The 21,450-nt window shown below is 39.3% G+C and overlaps 1 protein-coding gene across 18 annotated transcripts in view; it reads left to right on the forward strand.

Annotated features, from left to right (window-relative positions):
• SLC8A1 (solute carrier family 8 member A1) overlaps positions 1-21,450 on the forward strand; it is a 404,614-nt gene that overhangs the window by 319,749 nt on the left and 63,415 nt on the right. For 7 of the 18 annotated variants that reach the window (XM_008980782.5, XM_008980783.5, XM_035272720.3 and 4 more), the window contains 7 exons: positions 1,805-1,911; positions 5,102-5,122; positions 5,542-5,559; positions 5,669-5,683; positions 9,925-9,993; positions 15,675-15,805; positions 19,670-19,769. In XM_008980782.5, coding sequence (XP_008979030.1) covers positions 1,805-1,911; positions 5,102-5,122; positions 5,542-5,559; positions 5,669-5,683; positions 9,925-9,993; positions 15,675-15,805; positions 19,670-19,769 — 461 coding nt within the window. Of the gene's footprint in view, positions 1-1,804; positions 1,912-2,418; positions 2,523-5,101; positions 5,123-5,541; positions 5,560-5,668; positions 5,684-9,924; positions 9,994-15,674; positions 15,806-19,669; positions 19,770-21,450 lie in introns of all 18 variants that reach the window. The other 11 variants (XM_035272707.3, XM_035272709.3, XM_035272711.3 and 8 more) reach the window with 11 other exon arrangements.

Consider the following 21,450-nt stretch of genomic DNA (forward strand, 5'->3'; position numbering starts at 1 on the left):
TTTCTCTAATATTTTATATTTTTTGGATATTAGGCAACAATGAAATATTCCAGTATAGTCACCACAGGCTAATTTTTATACTAAATAGATTCTAAAATATAGTTCTAAAAGTTAGGAAGGAGCTGTTCACAGTATACATGTAACTGGACATTATCATACTGTTGGTACTTTCATAAATATCTAACTACTCTTTAAACAATTACTGTGGCTTTAGTCAATTATAGCTGTTCATTTAGTGTTCATATTTCAGTACTTGAGGACAGAGCTGAGATAGAAAAGGCAGCCTCATGACCTGCAGCTTCTCAGGAGTGAGAAATTGGAATGTGAGTATCATTCAGGGATGTTCTTTAGCTGAGAAACAGGGAGTACATTATTGGGTGTCAGGGAACCAGAACGAATCATTTGGTCTCAGTTCTACAACGCTGAGCTTAAAAAGCAAGACTTAAGCATATGGTATTAGGGGCTGGGAAATTCAGAGAATTAAAAGTAACTTCTACCTATGACGCCTTCATATTAGGAAAGAAGACTGATATTCTTTGGCATGCATAGATCTAATGAAACTTGATGGCTTGGATAAATACAATGAAACAAGATTATAAACCAAATTCCTTTCAGAAGACCTAAAGATCTCCACCAAAATTAAAGAATGGCCATGACATGACGCTAAAACTCTGTGTCTACAAACACCTCATTGTTTCAAAAACATTGATCAGAATTGTTCTTGGTCAATGTCATTGTTCAAGACAAATCAGTGTTTAAGAGCCTTTTAATAAGTTGTAGTATATGAAATGTTTACGTCCTTATTAATTAAAAGGTAACATTAGATTGGTTTATTTTCAGGGTCGTCAAGAATGCTTATGGAAAGTTGGGATTTGCATAATATTTACATTTGTCCTACTGGCCTGTCAGTCACTCATAGCCATAGGACCAGAGAGCAAGAACTGCTAAAGGTTGGATTACAGGAAGAATTCTCATCAAAACACCATGGTGTATTGGGGATGTTTGAAAGTAGTGTAAATGGCATGGTTCATAGAAAGTTAAAACTCAACTTTGGGAGAATAAAAATAACTACATCATCATGACGCCCACCTGCTGCCACCCCACTTTCAAAACCGCTGTTGTGAGGCCACAGCTTCCATCTTTAGAAAGACAAACAAAACATGAACAACTTCCTGCTATGGTCTAGCTGGAGAAACTAACCTGAATAAGAATTTGATTCTAAGGCATTGGGTGGGGTGAGATAATTTGACTATATTTTCTTTGTGATGTTTTTATTCATTTATTTTAATAACAATTTATGATAAAATATTATGTTTGGAACTATAAGAAAGCACAATGAAGGGAAAAAATGACCTGTAAAGCCTATTGCTCAGAGATAACCTCTATTAATATTTTGATGGGATTTTTTTTTACTTGTTCTAAAGGAGTGAACTCCAGGGCACAGCTTAGACAATCCAATGGTTAAGGCATTTACTAAATTAATATATTTTTCTTTTCTTATTATTATAATCTATGTTTTTCTGCTTTTCCTTCTTATCATGATGACAGACCTATTAGTACTTAATGCTGTGTTTTACCTAAAATAATTCTGTGGCCCTGGGCAGGGGAGCTATGCATGGGTGACCTTTCCGATCTTTCATACCTATCTGATACCCATTCTTGAAGAAAAAACTCACAGTACAGAAGTTTCTCGATTACTGTTTGTCTGAAAGTGCAACTGGTTAACCTTGCTTTCCTCTTCTCTATGTTCCTTCTCTTCTCTTTCCTCTTCCCCTTGTTCGTCAATTTCTATTCTCTGTTTCAGCAAAACAATATCAGTCAAGGTAATTGATGATGAGGAGTATGAGAAAAACAAGACCTTCTTCCTTGAGATTGGAGAGCCCCGCCTGGTGGAGATGAGTGAGAAGAAAGGTGGGGGAGCTGCTCCAGGGCTGAGCACAACAGCTTCTGCTGGCCTGTGCCACCCCTGGATGCCTGCACTCTTCAGAATGTGACTTTCAGTGCACACATCCCTCCACCTATGTAACAGGGCACAGATCTCATGCTGAGCCACGGTGGGCGGGCCCGCAGCTACATCAGCCAGCGTTGGTTGCTCTGCACATTAACATCTGAGAGATTAATTTTCAGGGCAGTCAATGAAGTGTCCATTTCTGGGAAAGTTGCTGCAGACGCTATGCAATGCCAAAAATGAAGGCAACTTTCTGATTTATCTTCCTAATTTGGGGTACTGAAATGAGCAAAGAAAACTTATTGGGTGCCAGCCGAGAGTACCAAGATGCCCTTTTACATACTTCAGGAGGTCCATGTGCTGCCAGTTCTCCCTCCATAACATCACAGTAACATTCAGCTTGGTGGACACCAAGAGCATGAGCGTGTGACACCAACCATCTGTTCTGCCTTTGTCTTGTGTTCCCACAGGAAGATCATTACCATTAGAATATTTGACCGTGAGGAATATGAGAAAGAGTGCAGTTTCTCCCTTGTGCTTGAGGAACCAAAATGGATAAGAAGAGGAATGAAAGGTGTGAGAGTAAACAAAGACATACCAGCGAGAAATTGTACTCTTCTCTCTCCGTGTCTCCCTACTCTCACACTTAACTCTCTCCTCTTCCTCGGCTTCCAAGTACTATACTTCTTTGCCTTAGAAGCTTTAGCAGTTTCATTTCCCTTCCCTAATTCACAAGTGCAGCAGGCAATGCCCACTCTCTTCAGGAAATGCCAACTAACCTTGATTGCAACCAGATTTAATAACACTGGAAGAGATTTCTGTAATTCAGAAATGATTATATAAAAGAATGTGCTTAGTTTTCCACTACTCATGGTTTATTCTAAAATGTCACTTCAATTATTAAATCTCCCTTAAAATTTTAGTGATAAAGACTACTTAATACCGTGTTAATCATACCTCAATAAAGCTGGAAAAAAGAAACTGCTTAATACCTGTTAGTATTAGTAAGTGACCCTAATGGCAACTAACAGGAAACTTCAGAATTCAGTATTTAGGCTTATTTAGAGAACACCGTTTAAAAATGTTTAATAAGAACAAAGATCCTTAAAGAGTAGTGTTATCAATATTCTAGTGCTCATTTTAGCATATTTTTATATCATCAAATATGATATTTAAAAGGCACCACATATATCAATTGTCTTTGGTCAGAAGAACAGGTCCCTTCAGTAAGATGTTAACCCTTGGTGAAGGCCTACCTACCCTTATGATCCAAAATCTTGCTCCTTACTGAATTAATCAATTATTAACATTTATAGTAAAAAGAAAAAAATAAGTGTCTTTTATAACTAGACTTTGCTGATTGTACTTACATTTTTAGAAACTATTTGAACAAAGAAACTAATTTTTCTTCCTTAGCTATCTATTTTATTAATATATGGCCTATATTTCATAAGGAAGATAGCAATCTTCTATCAGCTTTACAGAGGATTTTTCATTCTGCATTGTTAATAGGGCTTCGTATAATTATTCTCTAATCGTGGCCATTTTAAAAGACATTCTGGTGATTTATTTGTTATATAAGTGAGCAGACCACATATTAATAGTTGTTATTAATTGCATACAAACAATTGGTGAGAGCATTATGATATGATGAGATGGGCCACTTTGCAAGAAATTGATCCTTTTACATGTAGAGGGAAAAGTAAAACATACAGGACTTACTGCTATGTAGACACACAGGAAAATTTCTCCCATGTTTTTGAGAATTCATCAGCCTCAGAGTTCATCAGGGAGAAAAACACATATGCCCCTGTGTTAATCAAGTTCAAGATGGCAACAGGAGCCTTTGGAGTGATGGGAAAAGGAGCACTCAAGATCTGTTTTAATGGAGCCTATTTAACATGCTCCATAGATAGAGGAAAAGGAGACCAGAAAATTGTGCAGATTCCTTACAAAGATGGTATCCAAAATGCCTCATTTATACAGGAAAAAGCACTTTTCTAAGTGTATTTCTCCAAAGAACTCTCTTTTATCTCAAGGAGGAGCATCTTGGATTCTGCTCTTTCAATTGTCATTTTTGTAAAATATGCCCTCACGTAACAGCAAATTAAGATTCCTTAATAGCACTATCTAGTTTCGCACGCTCCAGGTGCATTCTTGTCACTATAAACAAATGACTGACTCTCTTTAGAAGTATCCTCTAATGCCACCATCATGAGAGAGAAACTGGGTCCAAAAAAGTAATTACAATGTTCCCATCTTCAACTCAGGATATACTTTGATATATTTAGCAAGGTTCCTTTTACTAAAAGAAAGTGCTACAGTGCATTCTGGGTTTAAAGCACATAACCTGAAAGACAAATTATATAAATTATATCCCCCCACCCCCGACCCAATGCCATGTCAGTTTCGTGGGATTATATGTCCACTGGAAGAATTCTGGTTATCTAATAATGTACAGAAGTCACAGATAAGGACACAAATAGGTGTTAATTCTCAGGACTATTAGGCTTTAAGGATTTTTAAACCTAAGCAATTCTTGGTAGACAAAATATCATCCAAATAGAGCATTCCAAGACAGTGCTTTACCTTGGTCTAAATTTCCCTTCCAGGCAGGGAATGCAAAATGGAATTTCCCAGATGTTTCACCTGTACTTACCGAATAAAAGGAGTACTGTCCGAGATCCTGGGTGATTTAAGACTTCCATCACATTGGATTGACCCAATCCCAGGCAGTATTTAATGAGGAAGCTCACTCATATCAAGTTATGAATGAATTTCATACAGTGTTTCTACTGTATTTGGTAAACTAGATTTATATACTAGATATAAACATAGAGAGTATAAATGTCTTATTCAATGTAAAGAAATTACATGTAAGGTGAAATATACACACACACACACACATATATATGTGTGTGTGTGTGTGTGTGTGTGTATACGTATGTGTTCAATCACACACATTTTCAGAAATTTCAGTTGGGATTGTTTATTCCCAATGTCGTATTTCTCTGGGGTGTACACATTTTTAGCAGTGGCTCCCTACCACTCTAAATCAGATCTGCCTGGATTTCTTTCTGCTGATATTCCTCTTACTTTCATTATTCATCTGGTCTCTTATTCTGTGTTTGTCTTTGTCTGTTTCCTTCACAGCCCTGTTATTGAATGAGCTTGGTAAGCATTTCATTTCTTGCATTTCCTTTCCATTTTTCTAGATGATTTTCCATTTCTGTCAGGTGATACAGTAGCTCTCTGACTTTTATTTCTCTTGATTTGCTAGCAAGATTGTTGTTCAGGGCCATTGACCTCATTTTGTCAAGGTCAAATAGTCTATATTGCATTTTTAATTTAGTACAACCTTTTTAAAAATCAGTGATTTCTTAGGTATGCAAAAGAATTAAATTGGGCATTAAATTCCATAATCTTAAAAGAATGACTAGTGATTCAGTCATGAATGTTTTCCTATTCTTAATTGTAAATATAATTTGGCAAGTACCTTGGGTGGGTTGTCAGGCAGTCTGATGTCACTGGTATTTGTTATATAGAATGTAAGGAAAATTATAACACTTTTTTGTTTTTTTTTTCTTTTTTAGGTGGCTTCACAATAACAGGTATGAATTTTACAAGTCTAATGCTATCTAATTTTATTTTTACTGTCTGTTCTTACCAGGTGTTCTTACATTAAAAAAATTTTCTCACTTTTATTTGCTTTTAATGAAGGAAAATACCTGTATGGTAAGACTATTTTTTAAATGTTCCTTATTTTCCCCCAAATACTCTTAACAATCAATCCAAACCCACATCTTATGTAACCTACATTAATATTTAACCATGGCACATGGTGTGCTCTTGCTGATTTTACACATTTTATGTTTTACAAATTAATAACGTGTGTGTGTTGTGTTTATAAGTGGCTCATATGGAGAAATTGTAATTGTTCATATTTTGACACTGGTCAATTTACAAATGTTCACATAGTGCCAAAAATGTACAGTTCCCTGATAGAGGCTCCAAAGAGCACTAGAATAAATAAGACATAATTGCTAGCCTCAGAGAAACACAGGAGCTGACATTCTAAGATAGATCCATGGTTCAAGCTCAGGATCCTAATAATACATAAATGACATGTTGAGAAAATACATAAAAATACATAATTTTAACACAAAAATAATTCATAAATTATACAAATACATAATTTATAACACATAACACTATGTTGAGCACAGCCTTCCCCTCATCCCATCACACCAATCTGAGCATCTCTCTAGGGACTTAGGTTTTAGTATTAATAACATGGTGACGAGTACTATTTCTGCCCCTTGAAGTATATTACAAAATATTCTATAAAAACTCAAAATGTCAATAAAAAAGTTTAAAACACTTAAATTTAGAATGGTACTCAGCCTGTGTTCGCTGCATTACTTAACACAACCCTAAAGCTATATTCTTGTGTACAAAACAAAGATACTTCCTCACAGCCTTCTCTTTTGTCTCTAAATATCTTCTCACCCTTTCAGAGTCATCTGAGCACATTTAGAGAGAGATAAATATTTAAACAGCAGGACTGATTTGTCTGAAGCTGTAGGCTGAAGATATCTTCAATGGCCTACATCCTATATCACTGTGTGACATCTTCCAATATATTGTGCAAATATCAATCAGAGATCTGAATAAAAATATTTAGAAGGAAATAGTCTTCAAATTTCTAATAGTGAAAATACCATGTTGGGAATTGGGATCAGCTTAATCCACTGTTAGTGTAAACTCATCAACAAGCAGTTCCAATGTGATTCTGTCCAAAGCAGAATTTTCTAAATATGTGCAGTTTCATGTGGGCAATTTCACATGGGCTGTTGCTCTCCACTGCTTCTCTCTAGACATGGCATTTACTGACAAAATGATTCATAGACTTTCGGAGACACAGAAGTCGAAAGGGATAAAAATGTTAAACAGGACAAGTCTTTGTATTGGATTTCTTAAATCTGATTCATCTGAAGCTCTTTCAGGTCAGATCTCCCCAGTTCTGCACTACTAAACCTTATTTCTTAAATCAGCTGCAGAAATTTATACTTTTTTTTTTAACACTTTTATCTCTTTTTTTCTCATTCCATCATTTTAACCGCTTGAAGTCCTCTTGTAAATACTCTGTCACCCACAGATAAACTCGTTATCCCTGGAAGATTTGAAAATTTAGAAATTTGGCAAGCCAGTCTTTATGAATGAAGTAATAATGTTTTTAAGTCAACCATTATAGAAATAGTATACTATCCAACAGCACCTTCCATCCTATAAAGCCTGATAAAGATACCTTAACTAAGCCAGGTGCAGTGACTCATGCCTGTAATTCCAGCACTTTGGAAGGCCAAGGCAGGTGGATCACAAGGTCAGGAGTTCGAGACCAGTGTGACCAACATGGTGAAACCCTGTCTCTACTAAAAATACAAAAATTAGCCAGTGTGGTGGTACATGCCTACAATCCCAGCTACTTAGGAGGCGGAGGCAGGAGAATCACCTGAACCTGGGAGGTGGAGGGTGCAGTGAACTGAAATCACACCACTGCACTCCAGCCTGGGTGACAGAGCAAGACTCTGTCTCAAAATAAATAAATAAATTATAAATAAAGACCGTAACTAAAAATCTGTGGCTACTAGGATGCTCTGTTAAAAAGCACTGATGTGTTCAGATATCTGTTTTCTCTATTATTGAATATGTTAGGATTTTGTTTTAAGGCCCTTCTATGTCATTTGAGCCATCCTCTCTGTTAGTATCTCAGTTTATGGGATCCTAGTTTTCTTAGAACTTCCTCACATCAAATTATATTACGTCTGTCTGGTAATGTCCAACATTTCCTGTGTTGGCCAAATCTGGCATCTAAGATGACAGAATTACCTCCTCCAGAGGTGTCTATCATTTCATGTAGTTAAGTTCTTCCTATGGCTGAAATGGCAGTTTTTCAATTGCTATCACCTCTTGCCAAGACTTAAAATTAATGCAGTTAGAACAAGAGACTGTTCCAGAACTCTGGGAATTTCTGCACTGGCCTGTCCATTCCTACTTTCCTAGAAACTCTCACTTTACATGACCCTTCTTCTCCTCAATCAAACCAGAATGCCTAGGATCCACTCTCTACTGATGCCCCTGAGGACAGTTCTAAAACTTAGGTCTACAGCAAAAAGCAGCTTTAAGACCTAAAGAACTTTTCTTTGAAGTCAGTTGGAGGCTTTGAAGTCCAGGCTTTGAGATGCAGGGGCAGTAAGAAGAATTAATCTAGCCCTGGGACTTTGCCTGCAGCTTTTACATGGACTTGTGCAGCTGAGTGTGAAAAATCTAAATTTGAAGCAGGATAAATGGAAATTGAAAAAGTCATCTGATCCACAGCCTAATACCAGTATTTCAGAGATCTCATGCATGGTGGACATTAAGTGTTGGAGGTGCTTTTGGAATCTGCAGATCTTTACCTATTTTTTTCCAGACCTTGCCTCAATGAAAGACCCTTGTTTGGGCCTATGATCTCATTCCCCTTTGACCTTCCAGTCGGATGACAAGATAACACTCCAAATATTATAGCTCATTAGAGTTTGTAAAGATTTCTTTTTCATTATATCACTTTATCACCAACCTTATGGTGTAAGACATTATTGTTCTCATATATAGGGGAGGAACTGAAGGTTTAAAGAAATTAATGATGACCTCCCCTACCCCAGCACTGTTCTGTTTCCTCCCCTCTACCTTCTTTATTTCTTCCTGCATCTTGAAATTATACACTGAACCTCTTTTCTACTTAAAACCCAGATCTAGCTAATAAGTTTCATCATTATAAATTCCAGTTAAACAAAAAAATGAGAAGTACCCCAGAAGGGGAAAACTAGACCATATAAACATGAATAGTTTAATAAATTAAGTATTCTGGCTCAATATGGAGAGAATAATGTATGTAAGATCCCCAGAATTTCTAAGACATACAATTATAGTTCTCTAATTAAATAAAATTTATATCAGTCAGTGTAACTATTTAATATTACTTCTCCAATCATATTGTGCTCATCACATAATACACTTAATAAGACACAGACTTTTTAAGGAAGCCAAACTATGAAAATTCTGACAGTTTAAAATGTTTTCATCACCTCAGTATGCAGGCTGGAGGAACAAAGCCCCTTCAAATTCAGCTTCACTTTAGAATTGAGAAGCCTGAGAGTCAAAGAGGAGAAAGACCTTGCCCAAGTTTAGATGACAAGCATATGGCAGAGGTGACACTGAAATCCCGAATCTCACGATTCCCCGGTCAGTTATGGGTAGCTGTTGGTGGAGGCAAAAAGCAAGTGAATCTGGAAGTCTGCTGAACCAAGAGTTCAATGTTAACCCTAGGTTATCCAAACAGTTGCTGTGATGACGACCTACCTTTGCAAAACCTGCAAATGTACATAACATTCCCCCCTTCACACTGCTCAGGAAATAAATGTACTAAGCATATCCCCAGATGTTGTGTTACTTGGTCCTCAAACAAACCTGTAACATAGACAGAGCAGGTACTATTATTACCATTTTACATGGGGAGAAACTGGAGAAATGGCCTATTCAAGGCTGTATTGTTGGCACGAACAGGCTTCACAACCACAACACCTGCTCCATGATGCTTCTGGAAGCGGTACCTTGAAGGACCTTGATATACCATTTAAGACATCTGTAAGAGTCTGGCTGTACCCACTACCATGGGGCTCGCGGTTTGCAAACATAGTCTGGTTTGACTCATGAAATACTTCCCCATCTCTGAGCAGTGACCTCCATCAGTAACCTCCACCAGAGCTCCCTTCTGTGACCTACCTAGGGGTGACCTGTGACCACTTAATCCCCAAACTAACAGTGCTTGTGATGTGTGCATCTGAGTGTGATGTTTAGCTTACTAATTCCACAAATCTCTGATACCAAATCAATGCAATCCATTCTGCTGATTTTTCTGCCTGTCCTTTTGCTAGGCCAACCTGTCTTCAGGAAGGTTCATGCTAGAGAACATCCGATTCCCTCTACTGTAATCACCATTGCAGGTACTCATTTCATCATGATCCTTGAAAACCACAGCCTCCAAGAGTTCTTTAATCTTTGAGACGTTAGAGTCATGCATTTTAGCCCCTCTCCTTTTTCTCTAAAACATTGCTAAATACTGCTACAGCTTCTGTGGCAGCCAGTGTTATGGTGGATCACAACAAAACACAACCACATTGGGGCAGAAAAAGAGCACTGAGAAGGGGATAGCATCAGCCTGCAGAGAAGAATGATCCCATGGCCTCTCTCTCCTGAGTTTCAATATATTCCAGATTTCTTACAAATATTTTTTCTCACCATCAGTTTTTATCCCAGGTATAATGAAGTTTCTTTATTTTATTTATTTACTTATTTACTTTGTGACAGGGATTCATCTCTGTCACTCAAGCTGGAGTGCAGTGGTGGAATCAATCACAGCTCACTGCAGCCTCACCCGCCTGGGCTCAAGGGATCCTTGCACCTCAGCCTCCCGAGTAGCTAGGACTGCAGGCACACACCACCATGCCCAGCTACTTTTTCTATTTTTTTGTAGAGACGGGGTCTCACCATGTGGCCCAGGCTTGTCTGGAATTTCTGGGCAAAAGCAATCTACCCACCTCTGCCTCCCAAAGTGCTAGGATTGCAGGAATGAGTGACCATGCCCAGCCATGCCGGTTTTTTTGAAAGCTGAGCTGTATTTCATCCCAGAGCCTGCCCTTGCTGCCCCCAGCCTCCAGGCAACATGATGTAACCAGAGATGCAAAGATGATAGTACCTCTGTGGGGTTTCTCCATAGGGGAAATACAGGGTGACTGGAGGATTACACAGCTATCCCAGATCTATTAGAGGTTTAGAGCCCAAATATCATCCCCTTACACGGAACCTCTGGACGATGAGAGATATTTACTCTTTAATCATCACTACTGCCCACACTGGTCATGCAGTAGAAATGCATCTGCCTGACACAATAAGACATTTCTTATCCTCACATCCCACATGCCTGTTCAATAATCATGAAACCCAGACCTGACTACAGAGTTGATCAGAATATTCCTAATGGAAATAAACTATCAGTCTCTTTAGCCTCCAATCAAAGAGGCCAGCCACGTGCTAAAAATTGCCAAGAGAGACCTCTGCTTTCTGACTTGTCAGCATAGCTCTGAGTGGAGGATCAAAATGAACTGGAGCAAATTGTCCCACCACTGGCCTTGAATGTTTCTCCAAATTCTACATTGTACAGTTTTAAAATGTGACTGCATTAAGGATTATCAACAGTGTCCCCTGAGGTAGAGATGTTGATAATGAGATAGATCTTACGGGTTGTGTTGTTTTCCCACTCCCGGCGCTTCATCTCTTACACTGACACTGCTTCAAAATGCAGCTTGAACCAGAGAGAAGTAGAAACAGCTTTCTGGCTGGGTGCAGTGGCTCACACCTGTAATCCTAGCTCTTTGGGAGGCCGAAGCATACGGGTTACAAGGTCAGGAAATCGAGACCATCCCAGCCAACATGGTGAAACCCCATCTCTACTAAAAATACAAAAATTAGTCAGGCATGATGGCAGGTACCTGTGATCCCAGTTACCTTGGAGACTGAGGCAGGAGAATCACTTGGACCCGGGAGACGGAGGTTGCAGTGAGCCCAGATTGCACCACTGTGACAGAACAAGACTCCATCTCAAAAAAAGAAAAAAAAAACCTTTCTCAAAATGCTGCTTCTCCCAGATGCCAGGTACCTATTAGCTTTTATTATTTGCTGTTGTTTGCAAAATCAATTACTCAGGAAAAGGGAGAACCCCCACTGGTGAATCTATCCCAGGATTGTTTTATGTCCTGTCAATATTGATTTTAACAGTGGCTGTTAATTATGCGTTTGATCTTTAAGTTGTTTGGATTGGTTACGACTATGATGTTGTGTAATTTATTCCCAACTTCTCAATAAAATATGGTGAATTTTAAAGAGGAGAAAGAGAATATATTTTCCATCTGAGAAACGAAACTAAAACCACATCATGTTATCTGTTCTGCAGAAGTAAAGAAATGAAACTGACCTCAGCCATAGTGAAATACTTTTGATCCAGTGCTCAAGGAGAAAAGGAAACAAACAAAATAGATGATTAAAATTTTAAAAGTGCTATCAAACCATTTCCCTATTCAACAGGAAGTATCTAAAGAGAGAAGAGAGAACAGTTTTGTTAAAAAATAGACCCAGCTCTCATTTTTGCCAGTCAAAACTCTAGACCATAAATGTGAATTTATCAGTATAACTGTAGAGCAGTAATGGAATCTATACAGCTGCCATTTCTCAGTTACAGATAAATAAAAGTTTATGATACTTAAGTAAAAACAGCCCTGACCCTTCCATGACCCTGTACCGTTGTACTTTGACTTCTCTCTGCCTGGAATGAACCTTCTCACTCCACCACCTCCTAGCCATCCTTACCATCACCGTCACCAGGCAATCTTCTGTATGTGCTTCAAGGCCAACTTCAAATAGCTCCTCTTTCCAGAGGCTTCCTTCCCTGACTCTCTCCAGCCAAGTGAGTTGCTTCCCCCAACCCTGGTCCCCTAGTCCTTACCATCACATGTTCCTCTCTGCATTACATCATAAAGTTCCTGGAAGATAGAGCGGGGAGGGGAGGAGTACAGCTGTGCTGACATGATATGGAGTACAGTGACGTGCTCAATGAAAAAATGATCCCTTTTTATGGGCTGAGCAACTAAAAGGCTTTATTAACAGTGAGTTGGAAAGTCACACAGCAAATACTTACTGAGCGCCTGCTATATTCTACATATCATAATAGGCGCCAGAGGACGCAAGGGTGATTCAGAGTGCAGTGAGACACACTGTTCTACTTCAGCGAGTTTATATGCTGGATATTTGTAGGTAAAGGTAATTAGAAATTTAAGAACAGTATATGAAAATGTCCGTGTTTATACACACAACAAATATTAAGGAATTAATATAAGGTTGGAGTGGTAGTTCTTCAATCCCCTCAGTCAGCAATAAGGAGTTATTTCATGCCAGAAGAGGTGGGGTTTTGAAAGACAAGATTTAACCAAATGGAAATTGTAAAGCTCTTCCAGGTGAATACATAACAGGATAAAAGTGTGGAATTAAGAAATCCAAGTCCATTTGAAGCCAGAGTGTAGCAAATGACAGAAACAAGGTGCCTTACTGTTTTTTGGGGTACTATGAAGTTAAGACAACATTCCCTTCGTTTTTGTCATTCCCATACCTCCTTTACCATTTTTGCTTTGGTTGCATACCAAGTATGCTATTTACCTTAATGTAATTCTTAAAATTGCCTCATGTTTAAACTTTACTAAGTTTTTTTAAAGACAACTTTAAGAAAAACTAGTATCATTTGCCACAAATAGAAAGTAAAATCTAAAAATTTTCACAATGGAAAAAAAGGTATTCAGTTCTAGCTGGATAATGGCAAATGCTCTATACCTGAGAACTATTTTGACTATTTTAAAAGGTACAAATCTAGATATTAGGAACTAGTTACAGATCTAATAGCACCAAATTAAGCATTTCTTCCTGATCAGAAAGACTGAAGGATTTTTGAAAAAGAAAGAACCTTTTCACTCATTGTATGATTCGACTTCATTTACTTAATCCATATGCAGTTTTTAATGCCATGATCAAAACCAATCCAATTATGTGAAATTCTGCACTTACTGATGCTACCACATCACCTTTCTTTTGTAATTTCTCCATTTTTTCTATGTAGATTGCCTTAAGTCCCATTAAAAGCAACTTGCCATTTATAAGTAAACCACAAAAAGAAGGCTATAATAAATATTCTCTCCCAATGGCTTCACAGTTTAAATAGATGTCCAAGTTGTCATATTCCTTCTGAGAAAACCATTCTTGTTTTACGTGAAGTCTTCGACTCATCGATATTCAACCAGAGTTTCAAACAAAGATGCTAACATAAACTACTGCTATGAAAACCACCAATAACGTTATCCTGGGTACAAGGATCAGAAAGCAGTGGTAATCAAAATGATTAATATCAGTGATGGATAAACTGCACTTCATATATCTCGGCCAACTCTCTCAACTAGACACACATAATTTTGCGAGGACAAATCTTGGAGATTCCAACCAGAACGCTTTGCCTTCCATTGGGTCATGACTTCCCAATTCTACTATAAAAAATATTACCACTTTTACAATTAAAATTAATCTCCTTGCCCCTCTTCTTTGCCTCTGCTAACATCCAGCAGCTTCTGGCCAGTCCAAAATCATTAATTTTTAGTCTTCATCTATGCCCTGCAATCTCTGAGGCTAGGAAAGCAGACTTTTAAATAGGCTTTTAGGAAGACACTATAAAGTGTATACTAAAGAACTCATCAATATGCTGCATTCTGCTTTTGCCTTTCGTTGGTTTTGACACTTGAAATATTAAATGCTGGCAGTGCCTCTAGCGCATTTGCTCCCGCCCTCGCAGTGAGGAGCTAGCCTAGGAACCATTCCCTCCAACAGTTGCTAAAGCAATGATGGAGCCACCATAGCAGGGTCCCTCAGCAGAGGGAAGGCCATGGGTCTTTGGAGTTAATGGGAGGTGTGGACTTCTACAGAAGCTGATGTCTAAGGGCACCAGGCAGGAAGCCAGGACCAAACATTCTTTTTATTGGATGCCTTTTCAGTCAACAGCCCCTTATTGGAGGCACTTTGTCGAGAAGTCCTAGAAGTGAGGCCATCAGGCTGAGGTCTTTCCATGCCACTGATATTGTTTCATTGGAGACAGTGTTCATTCTACTCTGGGCCTAAAGGATAAGGGTAATTACAGGACCGGTGTTTGTCCTCCTTATGTGCATGGCCTTTTCAGTCTGGGATTTATCTTAATGACCTTCACACAAAGACACCCAACTGTGAATTTCCCCTCATTAATGAGCTCTTGGATCCATTAACATTTTCTCAGCACCCACTATCCTCTCCTGGACTGTAAGCTACATGGTGGTTCTGGAAATAATCATGCTCACACAGCGAGTGAATATTTTAACTCCCGAAAGGCCTCACCCTCGCCCTCCCTGTTTACTTTAAGATTAACATGGTCAAGGTTTTCCTAACACATTTTGGCTTTGCACCAGATAGAAGCAGCACTGCAACCCAGGAATCTCACAGAAACATGGAACGGATGTTTTGCTGTTTAACTTGCAACAGGGTCTCTTGGCAAGAGAGAGGTTAAAGTCAGAATTTCCTGTTCCCCATCTCTTTGGGCCTCAGGCATTTTCTATTGTCCCTAGAAAGTGGAGAGGAAGATGCCAGACTCTGCCATCTCTCAGGGTCACTGTAGCACTTTCAATTGTGTTTCCCTTTGGACACGTGCTGCAAAATGTATACAAACAGCTGGCTGAGCCAGTGTCGCAGGGAACAGCTGGGTGAGTCCTTAACATAGACAATGTAAAGGCAGCGTCTTTCTCAGTGACATGCCCCATATACTTTTCCTCAACTGTACTTTTGCATGAGCTTAGACTGTGAGACATTATAATCATTTGCTGTCACAGTGATATGCTGCCTTACATGCCAAGCATCTGTCCAGCTGTTCCCTCCAACATCATGATCTCACCCAGGGTGCTGTAGTAGGTCATTAGGGCTTCCTTCTGCCTTGGCTTTCCTATGGCAGCATCCAGGGATTTCCAATTGAAACAGAACACAGTGCTCACTCTCTGATACTTCCCTTTCACAGATGAATATGATGACAAGCAGCCACTGACCAGCAAAGAGGAAGAGGAGAGGCGCATTGCAGAAATGGGGCGTCCCATCCTGGGAGAGCACACCAAGTTGGAAGTGATCATTGAAGAATCCTACGAATTCAAGGTATGCTCATCAACACTGCCCACCAGGAGCCAGGCCCACCTGGGGACCGAAACTGTTCAGAGTGTTGGCTGAAGCTGTAAGATCCATCTGGAAAGAGGGGTAGATATAATTTCAGGGATTGGCTCATTAATTGAGAGCCTTTGGAGCCAAACTGGAATTACAGAGTTAGTCGGGAACCAAGGAGTCCTGTCAGCCAAACAGCATCAGAACCAGGGCCCAGCAGGAGGTATCCATCACTGCACAAGATCAGATGTGCCCCCAAGGGAAGGCTTAACTGAGTGGATAGCAAGCAGTATGCCAAGATGGATCCTAAGAGATTGCTATGTGTGGAAGAAACCAAGTTCTATTTGAAAATGCTAATACATCTGTCAAAGCAAGGCATTCACACTGCTAAAAATTAGGGGGCTTTTGTTTTGGAGGGGGATAGGAATGTCTCCCTGTGGAACATCCCACTGACAAACTCTCATCTATATTTAATCATCCTCTTCAGATCCAAGGACATTTTAGTACAGTCAATATACTGAAGGTACAATGCCTGCAACCAGAGTTTAGATTTGAGCTGATAAAATTGGATTTCCAGTTCTCTAGATGATAAAAGTCATTTTTGCAGAAGTTGAACGTGTGAGCCTTGGGGTGGAGTTTAAGTCTTTGAAGTGAAATTTCCTGTGGATCTCTAGCTGCTCCCTCTGACCCTGTGTCCCCTCACAGCCCTTCTCCCTTACGTGGTCCTAGCATCTGGGAAGACCATAAGGGGAGCTACACCTAAGTTCTGCAGTGAGATATGAAAGGTACATCCCCTCTCTTGCTTTCCAGAATTATAAACCCAGAGCACAGCAGCATTTTACCTGCTTTTCAAAAGCAAACTGTTCCTGTTTGAAACACTAAAATGAAGATTACAAAGGAGAGAATCAGACCACCAATTTAGAAGTTTCAGATTTTAGCTGGACTTCCCATAATAGTGGCCTCTTTTCCTGTAGCTGAATCCATTCATTATTTTTTAATTTAGTTCACAAATGGGGGTGCCTGATAGGAGACAGGTAGAAAACAAATCGTCTTTGAAATTAAAGTGGAATATTTTTAAGATAAAAATGCAATTAAACTTTGCCCTTCAGGCCACTGAGAATCTATCTGTTAACTCTTCACTCATTTCCATAGAAGGAGAGGGCAAGGGTAAATACTGGAACCAATGCTTTCTAGGCAGACCTGATCATTAGACATTCCCACACACACCCCTGTTGTATGACACAGAACTTGGCTTGTTGCACAGCCATGCCTGGAACAGGCACAGTTCCTTGTAATTCCACAAGTCCAAGAATCTCAGACTGTCCATTTCTGGTGATCAGTCTACTGATCTCTTCTCCGTATATCCAACCTCTCTCTTCCTCATTCACCCTGTTTTCATTAGGAATCAGATTGCCTGGTGCCATTTGCTGCAGTAGAGATTCTATGAGTTGGTATTTCTGAAGCAAGCTTGCCCCTGCCCTTTCCTAGAGTTCTCCTGGGAAATTGCGTGTTCTCTCCCTTATGGGATAATCCCCAACCTTCCCTTGCCATGCATTCATGATAGGAAGAGTAATCATAATAACTTCTGGCAAGAAGCATTAAGTAAGGCAGGGCACAGTCTTTCAGGCAGCAAAGCTTTCTTGGGTCCAGAGCCCTTTCTGGTAACCACAATAACTATCTGAGCATTTGAAAGTCCCCCAAGTCTCTCTACAGGAATCTAGTTGTTTGGGGTACTCATCCTTGTGGGATAGCTTCCATAGACTATTGCCTGTCATCGCCTCAAAGTTCATCAGGATAGTTACCATTAATACCTACAAGGCACGTTAGAGGCATGTTTTAGAACTGCTCTCAAGTATCAGTTTTGATTTTATGTTATTTAAGAAATTTCTTTTACTAGAACATAGCTATTTTAAAGAACTTACTCAGAGCTCCCAGAACTGTGCTAGAGACCCAGATCTGGTTGATACCTTAAAATGGCCTGCTCTGCTTTACTCACTGAGTTCTTGTTTACTATGGTGTGACTGAGGACCTGGCCTTACTAACACCCATTGGGGAGGGTGAGGTTTTTGCAAGCCCTTGAAAATCTAGTGCAGTGAAAAACTGATCACTGGCATTTAGGAACCCCCTAGGTAGGTACAGACAACAGTGTCCAGGCTCACGTGTCTGAAGTTCAACTTCATCTTTATTCACTCCTGTTTCTACCAGAGGTCAAAGAAGGACATGTGCAAATTAAGTCCTAGGAAGAACCCTGGATATGGGGTTAACATGAACTATAGTTTAAAATCTACCCTGGGTTTTACACATAGAAGTTTAGTTTGTCTTAAAAGTTTGTTCTTTAGCAGCAATTTCTTGAGTAAAGTCTGTGCTCAATGTTAGAGAAATTTATCTGTTCATTTGTTTATTTCCCAGGTGATGGGATACTCCGTCATGGATTCAGCACAAAGAGTGCCTCTTTAGAGAGAACCATCCCAAGTTTCCATTACACTAGGAAAAATTGAGGTCATTTCTTATTACATTCTACAAGGCACTTTGAATTTGTATCACTGAGGATGGTCAGGGTACTTGATGAGATGTGGCTGAGTTGAGGGAGGAAAGACAGATGATGGTCATGTGCTTTAAATGATGGTGGCCAAGAGCAGTGACTGTTACCAGGGGCACCAGCAGTTCTAAACACAAAGCTAGAAGCTGAAAGGTCATCACCCTAAGGACAAACCATTCAGCCAAGAATAACGTCACAAATAAAGAGTGAGCCAGTCGGAGATGGGCCCTTTCATGCTTATTATCTGCTCAATGTTTCAAGTCAGTTCCAATGACTTCTTGAGCAAACATGCTTGATATTAGGATTTGGCGTTGGCCTTTCATACAAGCTCTTTAGATAGCATTTTGCCTCCTCTCAGTTAGCTGAAAATGTGCTCTCTCACAAACTATCATCAATTCAAGTACACTGCATTAAACATACACAGAATTTGACCTATGGCAAATAATATGTTTTCTACCTCTTTGCAATTAGCGGAAATTCAAGGCTGCTCTGACAGTAAGTGTGGACTTTTGGTAGAATAGTCAATGTGGTAGTTTCTCTGGGAAGAGCACATTAGTGTCTTGGAAATGACCCTTCTCCCTGTAGTTGCCATGGCTTAAAAAGTTCCAAGGAAAAATAAGGGGTATGCAGTACAGTGCTAGTAAAGCAGGGAGACTGGGACAAGGTAAACTGCAACATGCCCTAAATCATAATAACTGACCTCTTCTTGTCTTATTGTCTGTTCTTGTATGCAATAGGCATAGGGTGAGCATGGAATTCTCTAACAGGCAAGAGGCTGACAAACTAGTACCCAGAGAAAAATCCATTTACTGATGACTATGCAGCAGGCAACCTGGAGACGCCATTATCTGGCTTCATTTCACTGATAAACAAAAAACAGTAACAATAGTTTTTGGTTTCATAATCTGTCGCTTCCAGCTACTCGCAGATATGTAGTGCTGAGCAGGGCATATATTAATCCACTTGCAGACGGAACACTACAGATGAAACCAGTAGAGAAGCAAGTTAATAAAGCATTCTGGGAATGGATGGGCTTTTGCAGCGTCTGCTATTCTAAACACTGAGGCTATTCTTCATTGGCCATCAGTCAGTGAAGGAGACTTGTATTCGCTACAAAGAAGTTTCCATTTCAGAATGTTTCCAACTAAGGAGCATGCTTGTTTGCATAATCATAACAGTGTTTGATGTCAATACTGTTGTTCTGAGCCTAACATCTGCTACCCTTTATATAACTCTGGAGTTTCAAAATCAACAAGTTCTTAGATTTCCTGAGGCCTTAACACACTCAGCACTTATTATATTATTCATTTCAACCTTTCTAGAGTACCGTGGACAAACTCATTAAGAAGACAAACCTGGCCCTTGTGGTTGGGACAAACAGCTGGAGAGAACAGTTCATTGAAGCTATCACTGTCAGTGCTGGTGAGTGCCTTTCTCTGCATATTAGAAAGTAAAATGGCCCAACCTGAGCTGAGTTTTCCTACTCTGACTACTGGTCTATGGCAAAGCACCAAAGGGCTACCATGGCAAAATTTTTTTTTTTAAAAGAAAGGAGAGAAGGAAAGAAAGAAAAAAAAGGAGTGAAGGAGAGGAAGAAAGAGGAAGAAAAAGAGGGAGAGAGAACGGGAATGTTGCTTTATTCTAAAAATGGGTATTAAAAACCTCTTTTATGCCAATAATTGTGCTTAATAATGGCCGATCAATATTCCATTTAAACCTATGAGTAGGTGTGATGTGGTACTGATAAGAATGTATATTTTGTGTATTTAAAGTGGAGAGTTCTATAAATATTAATTAAGTTTACTTGTTCCGGATCTGAGTTCAAGTCCTGGATATCCTTATTAATTTTCTGGCAAAATTAATTACTTTTACCATGGTAAAATTCAAAGAAAAAATAAGCGTGTTTGTTACATATGTGTGCATTTTAGAGACTCGATTAGACTGTCTAGAGGAAGAAAATGTTTTCAAACATGACAGTTTTCTCTGGCTACATTGCATCTTTCTGGAAATAGACAAGATCAGTTTAAAGTGTTTTGTGTCCCTAATTCACGAATAGCCCATCACTAGGCTTTGTTTGGAAAATTCCCTGTAAGCATTGCAAAAGCAGCCAAGTGAAGGTCAAGAAGAAAGCAGCAAAATCCTAGGTAGAAAGGGAAGACATTGAGACACTTGACCACTGCCGTCTGCATCATTTTACACTCTCTTCAACAACATCTAACAAATAAGTGTTTGCATTGGCTCTAGAAATAGAAACAGAATTACATTCTGTTTCTTCTTGCACAAGCAAAGGGCAGAGTTTTATTTAAGAAGATCCTACAAAATGAAGTGTTTTTCGAAGTCGAGGAGTCAGAAACCTGAGGGAATTAAATACAGGGAGAAGCGTCCTCTTCCTGTTACTGTCAAACTCTGTCCATTCTTTGTGTGACTATATAACCAGAGAGGAAAGTCCCTCTTCAAGATTCATGAAAACAACTCTGTCCTTGGATTCTGTTTTTCTCTTCTTCTGCTCCAAATATACTATTTCTTTAAAGATCCCTGCAGGCTCATCTTCTACATTTGCAACTCATGAACAAAGGTAGAGTTTTCTAAATACCTAGTGACTCCCAAGCTGTAAAATTTAGAAACTGTGTCTCTAGCAGTTGGGCCATGGTTGCTAACCCAACTCCCTCTTACCAGTCTACCACAGGGTAAGTTGACACATCTCCCAAGTGCTGTGGGAACAGAGGGTAGTAAAACTTTGGTGCCTGTTTATTATTAGTGCTGTTGATAATCTTGCTTTGGTTTCTTGCAGTTGAGTATACACTGGGAATTTATGAACAGTAAATGGTGGGTAACTGCTCGGAAGAGTAGCTTTTGGAATTTGCATGTAAGCTCTAAAAGGAGGGGGAAATTTCCTTTTATTTCTTATGTTTTAAGATTAATATGTGAGGCACGAGCTATATTCCTTCTTCACAGAGAGAAAAGACAAAAATTGCTAGTATAGGAAACTGCTGACAAAGCCAATCGTAGAAAACATTAAAAATGAACACACTTTTATGGGTTTTGATGTGGCAGAATGGAAACATTAACATCATTATAAGCTTGATAGTGAGCCATTTCTATG

The sequence above is a fragment of the Callithrix jacchus genome, chromosome 14 (genome assembly GCF_049354715.1).
Source record: "Callithrix jacchus isolate 240 chromosome 14, calJac240_pri, whole genome shotgun sequence".
Taxonomy (NCBI): domain Eukaryota; kingdom Metazoa; phylum Chordata; class Mammalia; order Primates; family Cebidae; genus Callithrix; species Callithrix jacchus.